Source organism: Tasmannia lanceolata, unplaced genomic scaffold (assembly GCF_043159265.1).
Source record: "Tasmannia lanceolata isolate RefF3 unplaced genomic scaffold, GAP_Taslan_0.1 ptg000002l, whole genome shotgun sequence".
NCBI lineage: Eukaryota > Viridiplantae > Streptophyta > Magnoliopsida > Canellales > Winteraceae > Tasmannia > Tasmannia lanceolata.
In genome coordinates this window covers 3,371,087-3,383,058 of record NW_027518679.1, presented here as the reverse complement: position 1 = coordinate 3,383,058, position 11,972 = coordinate 3,371,087, and the positions used below count along the sequence as shown (strand labels likewise).

The window sequence follows — 11,972 nt, the reverse complement described above, 5'->3', positions numbered from 1 at the left end:
GTGGAAGGGTGTAAAAAGATGATGTAAATAGTGTAAAAAAGAAATGGTGACTGGACTCAGGATGCCAGCTGCACGCTTGAGCTGCCTACGTACCCCTCAGCTAGGGATCAAGCCATCCGTAGTTCGGACCAGATTTTCCTAACTACACTCTAATGACTCGAGATTTTTGAGATTTTTTATTTTTCAGATGTTTTTGATTTTTTTTCGACACAAGATGACAGAATCCTATCATCACAAGGGGAGGACAGGCTCTCCTCTCGCAGCTAATGTTTGGAAATTCCTTCGGCCTCCATCAGTTTCCTTTTTTGGTTGGGCAGTCTGCTGGGGGAGGATTCAGACCATTGAATTTCTTAGAAGAATGGGAATGTGGCTGGTAGATTATTGTTCGCTTTGTATGGAAGATGGTGAATCTATTGATCATCTGTTTATTCATTGCAAGGTTGCAAGGGAGATTTGGGGTCTCATTCTGTATAGGTTTGGTATCTGCTGGATTTGGGAGAGTTCAACCGTGCATTGTTGGGAAAGTGGCTTTGGCGTTTTGGTATGGAACAATCTTCTTTGTGGGTAAAGGTGATTGGTAGCAAATATGGCTTTTTAAATGGGAATTGGTGCTCGGACGATTCATATAGTAAAAAATGTGGGACTGTTTGGCGAAACATTTTGAGGTTCAAGCAAAGATTTGAGGAGGGTATTCAGTTTAAAGTTTACAAAGGGGATTGTATAAAATTTTGGGTGGATGCTTGGTGCTCTGAGGAACCCTTGAAGACTCTTTTTCCTGATTTGTTCTCAGCGGCTTTGAAGAAAGATGCGTTGGTGTGTGATTGTTTTGAGAGGGTGGATACCAAGGTGGTTTGGAAGCCTAGCTTCAGAAGGAATTTTTTTCACAGGGAGTTAAATTCCATTTCTCTGTTACTTTTTTTGATTGAGAATTGCTATATAAAAAGAAGTGAGGTGGATAAAAGAATTTGGATCTGGGATCCATCCGGCTTCTTCTCTGTGAAGTCATTTTACTCTTGGTTGGTGCATGTTTCAGGCTCTCCTCTCGCAGTTGATGTTTGGAAATTCCTTGGGCCTCCATCAGTTTCCTTTTTTGGTTGGGCAGTCTGCTGGGGGAGGATTCAGACCATTGAATTTCTTAGAAGAATGGGAATGTGGCTGGTAGATTATTGTTCGCTTTTTATGGAAGATGGTGAATCTATTGATTATCTGTTTATTCATTGCAAGGTTGCAAGGGAGATTTGGGGCCTCATTCTGGATAGGTTTGGTATCTGCTGGATTTGGGAGAGTTCAACCGTGCATTGTTGGGAAAGTGGCTTTGGCGTTTTGGTATGGAACAATCTTCTTTGTGGGTAAAGGTGATTGGTAGTAAATATGGCTTTTTAAATGGGAATTGGTGCTCGGACGATTCATATAGTAAAAAAGGTGGGACTGTTTGGCGAAACATTTTGAGGTTCAAGCAAAGATTTGAGGAGGGTATTCAGTTTAAAGTTTACAAAGGGGATCGTATATAATTTTGGGTGGATGCTTGGTGCTCTGAGGAAACCTTGAAGACTCTTTTTCCTGATTTGTTCTCGGCGGCTTTGAAGAAAGATGTGTTGGTGTGTGATTGTTTTGAGAGGGTGGACACCAAGGTGGTTTGAAAGCCTAGCGTCAGAAGGAACTTTTTTGACAGGGACTTAAACTCCATTTCTCGGTTACTTTTTTTTATTGAGAATTGCTATATAAAAAGAAGTGGGGTGGATAAAAGAATCTGGATCTGGGATCCATCCGGCTTCTTCTCTGTGAAGTCATTTTACTCTTGGTTGGTGCATGCTTCAGGCTCTCCTCTCGCAGCTGATGTTTGGAAATTCCTTGGGCCTCCATCAGTTTCCTTTTTTGGTTGGGCAGTCTGCTGGGGGCATAGTTGTAAATTCCGTTTCGGTCGCCATTTTGTTTTGGCCACCGAAACAAAATTTCGGTGGGATTTCGGTCATTTCAGTGCATTTCGGTCGAAACTTTTCGTTCACACAAAAAATATGAGAAAAATCCAAAAAAATAAAAAATCAATAGAAAAAGATGAAAAACTAATAAATAGTTCAAATTATGTGTCCCAAAAGGCATATTCATTACTTAAACACATAAAGTCTTGCACAAGTCCAACTGATAGTCTGATACATAGAAAAATATAAAAAAAAGAGATACATGAAAGTGAAACATAGACAATAGCTAGTAGCAACAACTCTCAGTCATCATAACTCGGATGATTATACTCAATGTCTTCTTCGTCGTCGTCGTCGCCGCCGTCATCACCACCTGGACCACCAGTAGGGACATCTTCTTCAAGAGGCATGAGAAAGTCGTCGTCGTCGTCCCCGGCCCCAACCACAGCAGTAGGTGCTTCAAGATTTTCCCATAGGTGCTTCAAGATTTTCCCACCCAATGTCTTCCGGCGTGAATATGACATCTTCTTCTTCTGCAACCCAATCCATCATGAAATCCAGATGGTTTATGCTCAAGGGGTCACTAGTGGTAGATGATTTCCTCAACAAGTTCCTGAAAAGGAAAACATTAAGTTTAATGTCAAAGGTTAAACTTAAAAGCTTAAAGTGATGAGGTGAGAGTTGAAAACATTATATTACATTGTATACCTTTCTCGAAACTTAAGATTGTAATGGACAAACACCAAGTCATCTAATCTCTGGTGCTCCAACCTATTTCTCTTTGCAGAGTGAATGTGTTCGAAGGTGCTCCAATTCCTTTCACACCCAGTCGCACTGCAGGTCTGACTGAGGATTCTGATCACAAAGGTCTATAATTCTTCCACGTCACCTCCGAATTGATTCCACCATGCAACTGTAGAGTAACAAATAGTAAAGCATTATTTGTTGAGAAACTGAAAGTTAAAATGAATTATACTTAATTAAACAAACAACTCAAATATACCTGGTCCCAACTTCGTTCGGTTGCGGATTGCAAGCTTCATTCCAAACATACCCTTAGCCTCTTGATAATCCTCAATCTGATTGGTGATGAGGTCTTGTGTAGCTTCATCAGGTACTAGTCGAGTGATGCATGCCAACAAGCCTATGGTTACTTCACTGTACCTAGAGAAGGTAGGAGTGAAAAAGAGAGCAGGGTTAAGAAAATATCCTGCTGCATGGAGGGGACTGTGGAGTTGCCTATCCCATCTTTGGTCGATGATCCTCCAGATGGGCATGTAATATGATTTTCTCTTCAACCTCTCCTTGATGTTCTCTTTGGCCTTATCCATGGCCTCATATAAGTAACCCATCGCCGGTTTGTCCTACCAATCTACCAAACGCAGCACTCTCACTAAAGGCTCGCTGATGTTTAGAATGTACTTGCATTGGTCCCAAAAAGATTTATCCAACACAGTACTAACTACCCCTTCACTCAGTGGGTGTTGGACAAACCTACTAGTACTATACTCATCAGACACAAACATCTGCTGAAGTGCTTTCCGATTCAACACCAGACTTTGTATGCTAATGAAATTTGTAGCAAATCTGGTTGCAGCAGGGCGGCACAACTCCTTCTCACCTGTGAACTTCTTCCTCATCAAATTCAAGAGGCTTCCATGGTTGTAGATGAACTTTGTAATCGTCCGAGCCCTGTCAATTGTGGTTGCTATGTGAGGAAATACAGTCGGTTTGCACAGATGCTCCAAGATGAGATCTAAGCAATGAGCTGCGCACGAACTCCAGAAGAATGTACCAAACGCGGCTTCTAGTCTTTTCCCAGCAGCTTTGTAACTTGGCTCACTGTCAGTTACAAATTGCACCACATATTCCGGATTCACCTCTCCGACAATCTTTTCAAAGATATTGTATAATTCATCGGCATTCTTCACTATGCCAGATGCATCAACGGATTTGAGGAATATGACTCCTTTAGGGCAGTACACCAAAAAGTTGATTAGGGAACGTTGTTTGGTGTCTGTCCATCCATCTGCCATAATGCTACAGCCAGTGTATCTCCATGACATCTTAATCTCCTCCAAGTAGTTGTTTACCTCATCCACTGTATTCTTCAAAATGGAACCCCTTAAAGCATGATAAGTAGGTGCCTTATAACCCGAACCCACGGCATTCACAGCATCAAACATAGGTTGCCAGAAAGGTGAATTGGCAACGTTGAAAGGGAGATTGGCATCGTAGCAAAACATGCCAACCGCCATGTCTGCTCTATCCATTGTTTCTTTGGTAGCCAAAGCACTTTTAATGCTTGGCTGGGCTCCAGGAGTTGTTTGTGGTGCAAAGAAATTCCTGATCCCTCCTGTGATTCCCTTCTTCTTCCTTTTTGTACCACTCGGTTCTACAAGAACTTCCTTACCTCTTCGTTGAGGCAATTGTGTGCCAATGTCTTCTTCATCCTGCTCTTCTTCTTCGTCTGGTGTGCCATAAAAACCTCCAACCTCTGCTCTGGATAGGCTCATCCTAGCCCTTTCTTTTCTCTTTGCATCTAAAAGTTGCTTCATTCGATATTTTACATCTTCAGTCACTTTTTTGCATGATGCTAATTCACCAGGAACAGCCACTAAATGTTCTTTCAAGCGGGTTATACCTCCACCCGATATGACTTTGCCACAGAATATGCAAGTTACTTTATTTTTTTGACCCGGAAACAATGTACCGTAAGCCCATGCCGGGTCATCCGATCTAGCGGGTGCCGAACCAATAGAGGATGCTCCTGCAGAAGGTCCCGAGCCCGACCCACTCATTCTGAAATGAAGTAGAAGAAGGGGAAAAATGAATTAGAAAAAAGAAAATTGAAACAAATTACAAAAAATGAAGTAGAAGGGGACAAATGAAGTAAGAAATAAAAGAAAGGAAATGGAAAGAAATAAAGAGAACCTTGAGGTTGAACTTGAGTTGAAGAGAAGAAGAAAAAATTAGCCTTCACTCACTTGAAATAAGCCTTTGGAAATAGTTCTTGACTTCTTGTAGTGGTAAGTTGAATGTATGCCCTCCCTTTGCTCCAAAATAGACTTGGATTGAGTTGAAGAAGAGGGTAGACTTGTAGGAAATTTAGTAGAATAGATAATGTAAGTGAAAGTAGAGAAAGAAGGAGAATCACTTATATGAAGGTGGAGGATAAGAAGGTAGGGAAAAGGCTATTTATAGAGTTTTTAGTTGATTGTGCATTTAAAAATGACAAAAATACCCTTCCCAACAGCTATAAACGGTCACATTTTGAGGTTAAATGGTCAAAAACCAAAAAGAGCCGTTCCAGGGGCATTGTTGTAAAATCTGCAAAATCCAGTCAAACTAGCCGTTATGCACGATTCCGGCTGAAATGGAGAATTTCGTCCATTCCGGACAAAATTCCGGATTTCGGAAAATTTCGTCCCGAATGGCCGGAATGGAACGAAATTTCCACCGGAATGAAATTTTTGGAATTTCGTTCCGGAATTGGAACGAAACCGGTTCGTTTCGTCAATTCCGGACGAAACGAAACGGAATTTACAACAATGGCTGGGGGAGGATTCAGACCATTGAATTTCTTAGAAGAAGGGGATTGTGGCTGATAGATTATTGTTCGCTTTGTATGGAAGATGGTGAATCTATTGATCATCTGTTGGATTTTCCCAAACTCTATACTAGAACTAGTGTTAAGTTGGGATTTTGTGCCTTGGAAGAAGAAAGGAAAATTGCTTTGGAAGCTGTGTTTGATAGCTTTGTGGTGGGTGATTTGGAAAGAAAGAAATTCGCGAGTTTTTAAGGGAGTGGCTAAGTCAACTTACTGGTTATTTATGAAAATTATTGCTTTGGTGATTTTTTGGGCAAAGTGTCTTCCTTAGTTTCAATTTGTTTTAGCTTTTGATCTATGGGAAGGTTGGAGAATTGTGTGTTGGGAAGGGGTGAGGAGAGAGAAGATAGTTCAAAGATGGGAGGCTCCTCCTGAAGGGTATTTGAAAATAAACTTTGACGGGTCTAGTTTGGGTAATCCGGGTCCAGCAGGCATTGGTGGACTTGCTAGGAATTCTGCAGGGGTGGTGTCTTGGGCTTTTGCTGGCCCAATTGGTAGAAGCGACTCATCTGAAGCGGAAGTTAAAGCGGCTTTCCAAGGTATACATCGTCTGAGTAAGGATATGTTCGATAAGGTGATTGTGGAAGGTGATTCTTCTAACGTAATCAGTTGGCTATCTGGGAAGATTGCACCTCCGTGGCGCTTTCTTAGCTTCTTTGAGGAAATCGCCGACCTTGTTTCAGCTTCATCCATAGTGTTTAAATTTGTTAGAAGATCAGCCAATGGTGAAGCTGATTCCCTTGCGAGATCGGGGGTCCATAAAGAGGGTTTGGAATGGTTTGATCATCTCCCTCCGGGAAATGTATTTTTAGTCTTTTTTTATGTAAGTTTTCTTTTCTTTGTATTTTTTTGGACCATCTCGGTTCCATTCTTCCAATATATTGCCATTTCAAAAAAAATAAAATAAAAATATATATATATATATATATATATATATATATATATATGAAGTTCTGTTTTTTTGCTATTTAATAAGATACGACCTACAGATTTTTAGGAAAGTGACTTTTGGAATTCCTACTCTACGTAGATACGAACGACTTTCGGAATTCTAACTTTTGAAATTCGGCATACAGAAGGGTGTCACGTGGCCACAACGTTGCGTGTAAAATCCAAACGGGGATGCATTTACAAGGGGGAGATTTTATTACTTAATTTATAGAGAAAAATCGGGAAACGAAAGAAATAACAGTAGGCTATATTGTAGGGCGGGATATCAAGCACGATTTTATTTCACCGTATGCGTTTTGAAATATCTATCTTTTTTTTGGAAATATTAAAGAGTAACGTGGTTTGAAGGATATTAAAGAGTTACGTGGAATATTAAAGAGTTACCATTTTTTTTAAAATTGCATATCTATCTTTTTTTGGAAATAATAAAGAGTATCGTGGTTTGAAGGATATTAAAGAGTTACGTGGGATATTAAAGAGTCATAATTTTTTTAAAAATTGCGGGATATAGGAGGGGCTGCCATGTGGCAGCACCATAGCTTATTGGATTCCGCTTTATATATATATATATATATATATATATATATATATATATAGGATGCGGAACATGCAAGTTATTCTATTTCCATACAAAAATCACAAAAAAGAGAACTAAATCAGGAAAAAAGCGTCAAAACATCATAAAAATGTAAAGGATACTATCATGATGTGTTCAATATAATGGAAACATTGCCTTAATGATGAACCCCACTGAAATGTGACGAGAGGTAGCCCAATATTTGAGGATAGTGAACTAAGTATCTTTGGAAGTCAACTGAGAAGGCCATCTATATAAAACATATATTACTTGGAAAAATCAAAGAAAGTTTAAATAGGAGAAAACATGATCAGTGGTTCGTTGAAATTGGGAATTAGGCTTTAGATGATGTTATTACTCATTGCAACACACTGTTGTTCTCTTTTCTAGAAAAGCATGGAGGTTTAGCCCCTCTCTCTCATCCAAGAGGATGCCCATGACATGGTGTGTTCACTGAGAAGGAAATTGTATTATTTTGATACTAAGTGGGTTACTTATGATTAGGGTTGCAACTCGGGTCGGGCGGGTCGGGTTTTTTTTTTTGGAAAACCCGGGATTCTTAAACCCGGCCCTGCCCGAGGTAGTTTTTCGGGTCGGATTGGGCCGGGTCGGGTTTCAACGGAAAATGGTCAGTTGATACCTGCAAATATTCCTTCAAGTTGCAATAGATATAAAATTCGTAAAAAAAGTACCATAATCTTTTGCCCAATCTGAAGGATACTCCACCTAGTATCAAAGATGAGATATAAAGAAATTCATAGAGATGAGATAAAAAAAAAGAATCAGGACTGAGAACCCTGCAAAAAAGGAATTTAAAGATGTGTACCTGATACTATTAGATTCGGACACTTGAACAACTAAAATGAGTTGAGAGAGGAGGTCGTTTATCTCAAAGGGTTCTTTTTTATTCGTGGGCTAATTTCGAAGGAACCCCAATCTCAAACCCAAATCTGGAAGAATATGAACCCTATTCCCAAACCCAAATCAGAACCCACATGTTAGAAAAGCCTAAAACATCAAATCTGAAATTGTCCAAAAAAAATATAGTGAGATAGAGAGGGGGTTTGTGGTGGTGGTATTGGTATTGGTGTAACCTGAACCTGATTAGGTTCAGGTTCTTGGCAAAAACTTTGGGCTGAAAAAAAACCAGAAAACCCCCTTCTTGCTTCTGCTCAGAGAGAGAGAGAGAGAGAGAGAGAGAGAGACCTTGGTTTAAGCTGAGGCCGGAGGCGATTCAGTTCCCGTCCAGCTGAGGTAGTGACGAGGGGAGACGAAGGCCGGAGGCGGAAGTTAGAGAGTGAGGAGCAGGGTCACAAACTTAGAGAGAGGCGGAAGTTATAACTCATAAGTATAATTTTATAATATTAAAAAAGGGAAAAAAGCGGGTTCTCGGGTCGGGCCAGGTTTTCCACCTTTAAAACCTGCCCGACCTGAGAATCACTCGGGCTTTGGAAAATTAAACCCGACCCAACTCCTTACCGAACCCGACCCACTTTTTTCGGGCCGGGTTGATGCGACCCAAGTTGCAACCCTACTTATGATGGGTTTGAGTTTTCATTTGGGATGCTTGAGGGTGCTATTTGTTTTGTATTATTCTTACGCCTTTTTCTTATTTTTTGAAGAGAGGGAGATTTGTGAAGAAAAGGATGAAAGATAGTTAATTCTATTTTTCATATTTTTTTCTCAGTTTGTGACTAAGTGGCCAATTATGGTCAAATTCCTTTTTTTTTTTGTAGTTTGTGACGGGATTTTTATGCAATACTAGTTCATTTTGGAAGAGGATTTGCTTGAACATGACTTTAAGTTAATTTATTGATGTGAAACTCGATTAGATATGAAATTCTTCATTGTGGATTATAACTGTAATTTTTATCATTCAAAAACATGCTACAACCATAAAACAATATCACTTCTTGCATAAGGGATACATATATATGCATGTTTTGTTTTTGATAAATAGATATTGTAGTCTCTCTATCATTTGATTCTTTGTTTTTCTTTGTTTTTTGTTTACGTTTATCGATTTTTTTGTTTTCTCCTTCCTTTATTACAAATACACATATACCGTTTCCTGCGAAGTTATTTGCAAAAGAAGAGGATCTGCTAATATTCCCGGTATTTATCCCAACATTAATCACTTCTTGCATGAGGGATACACATCTATGCAGGTTTTATATGTTGGAAATTTATAAAGCTTTTGGTCTACCTATATATTTTTTGTTCGCTTCATTTAACTCTTTTTTTTCATTTGATTCTTTGTTTTCCGCCCCGTGCAACGCACGGATCTTCAACTACTTGCATATAATAGCCGAATGATATGAACGAAGGAATGTGATGGAGGATGGTATCCCAAGCACTTTGAGTAGAAAAACTGCCGTCCAAAGATGGCTTCCAACCCAAGCACATGAAGCTTCTTCTAGGGTGTAAACCATATCTTTCTAATTCTAGACTAATAGTACTTTCTAAATCAACCCAAAAGCAACTCCTTTGTGCTCTAAATTGTTAAAACTTAAGTAACTAAAACTAGTTTTTGCATAGAAAACTCAGAAGATAAAAAAAAGCTATCATGAAACAACTAAATTTAGACTTCCTACCTCCAAAAAATAAATGGCGACTATTTCTCCTAATACAAGTTACTAATCTCATCCTAAGTACAATACTTTCCAATTAAGTAAATGTTCCAGTTTAGAAAGTATACAGATTGTGTACATTGTAGTTCTGGTTCATACACTATTGACAACTTGAGGGATTTACGGAATTGGTTTATAAACTATTAGTAGTCTCTTTAACTCAAAAGGAGACCTTCTAACATGAAGCCCTACTCAAATGAACTCCCATTCCCCTTTTTGGAACCTTTTAAAGTGGAAAAGCTCAAAATTGTCAGTCTCTAAACTTACTGATTTGAGCTTTAAAAAGTATTATCAAAATTAGTTGTAAAATGTCTTAAAAATTCAGCATACATCGAAGTAGATAGGAATGGTCTGAAATGGAAGTTTTGGTTCTTTTTTGTAGTCGGGAGTCATTGCTGACATCAACAAGAGACTCTTTGGACCCACATTTCCTACCGCACCTTTCTTCATCCTTTGTATGCATGTTTAAATAATTCTTTGGGACTTTTTGGTTTAATGATTTGCATCACTAATTTTACATCCAGGCATACATATGTTTTCTTTTTTCTGCAACTTTTCTAATCTGGGGATGTTAAATTTGCATTTGAGTATATTTGATTAAATATTTGTGCAATGTGCTAAGTTTCTGCAAACCTTTTTCATAGATTAATATACCTCACTAAATTTCTTTTATTGTGACTAGGTGACTCTCTTGACCTAGTCTTTCAATTTTTAAACTATGAAACTCGTGTTAATTAACTACTTGCTTGAATATGTTCATAGATAATTCTTGCAGGATGTTATCGAAAAGTTTACTATCATATCCTCTATTAGCACAACTGGATGGAAGGACTAGCACTTCTGTCACAAGAACCTTGTATTTGTAAAGATTCTTAGAGAGAACAACCTCAATGGAGAAACTCTAAATTTAGCATAAAAATTCTCCTTTGATATAACATAAACATTAACTCTTTACGAAAGCTATATATTTATGATAAAAATTCTCCTTTGATAACAGAAACATTTACTCTAAAAGGTTCATAAAAATTCTCCTTTGATAACAGAAACATTAACTCTATAAGGAGAAGCATATATCAGTGTCAATATTTACAATCTTTTGCTAATGTTGTATGCTGAAGAAGGGGAAGGAGCGGTTCTCTTATTCTGCATCCATAGAAATATCTATTCCGACATCCTTGTGGCATATGGATATTATATTCCTCTACGACTTTCGTATGGATATTACATTTATTTTCTTTTCCTAGTGAAGATCTTTGTTGTAATCGAAGCATTCGAATAGATTTTAAATTAAATTTGAAATTTTAATGGCAAATGCAGCTACCCCCACCTTTTTTTAATTTCTCTATAAGCCTGTATGAGTGAAATGCATGGAATATAGATTTTTCCTTGATAATAAGACTGAATGTTTGTTTTGATTCTTCCTGTAGACATGAGTGTATGACCGTTGGTAATTACCTGCAGTTGGTGAAGACATGTTTTACAATCCATCATATCCATAAAATCTCATATTAGTGCTCTTGAGATGGACATTGGATTTTAAGTTGAATACATTGCGATACTTAACAATGCCTTTGTTTCTCCTACATCGTTTACTAAAATTTCTTGAAAATCCATGGATTTGTTTATGACATTTTCCCATTTATAGGTGACAGAGATAAGAAGCAGAAGTTAGAGTCAGGAAAGGAACGACAGGTTTCTTTTGATTATCACTCCCCACGTCATTATCTTGAATATATAGCTTCCGTATAGAGTTAATGGTTCTGTCATATCAAGGAGAATTTTTATGCTAAATCTAGAGCTTCACCATTGAGGTTGTTCTCTCTAAGAAATCTTTACAAATACAAGCGTCTTGTCATAGAAGTGCTAGTCCTTGCATCTAGTTATGTTATTAGTCAAGGGGGAATATACTGATGTCCTACTCGGGCGTCATAGGGATTTGTGATGCAAACAGGCGGAAGTAAGAGCTCTATTGTTTGGAATCAAATGGTATTCAACACATTCCTCTAACCCCCTTATTGTTGAAGGGGATTCATCTAATGTGATCGTGTGGGCATCAGATAATTCAAAAGGGCCCTGACGGCTGCAAAATTACATCGCGGAGGTTAAGGATCTAGTATGACGGATTCATCCAGCAATCAAACACAGAAGGCGTTTTGCGAATGAAATGGCGGATGAGTTGGCCAAACAGGGTGTATTGCTGGATTCGATGCAGATTAGTATTCCGGGTGATGTAATGGGGAATGGGGACGGGAAGGCTATTACTGTTATTGAAACTCACTTTATTG

General features: G+C 38.5%; 1 protein-coding gene across 1 annotated transcript; it reads left to right on the top strand.

Annotated features, from left to right (window-relative positions):
- Positions 1-358: 358 nt before the first annotated feature.
- LOC143882203 (uncharacterized) lies at positions 359-11,764 on the top strand. The gene is made up of 10 exons (XM_077385671.1): positions 359-373; positions 475-813; positions 1,034-1,158; positions 1,225-1,355; positions 1,819-1,905; positions 5,555-5,682; positions 5,801-6,331; positions 10,806-10,899; positions 11,333-11,379; positions 11,639-11,764. Exons 1-10 carry the CDS (start codon positions 359-361, stop codon positions 11,762-11,764), a joined length of 1,623 nt encoding a protein of 540 aa, XP_077241786.1.
- The last annotated feature ends 208 nt before the right edge of the window (positions 11,765-11,972 follow it).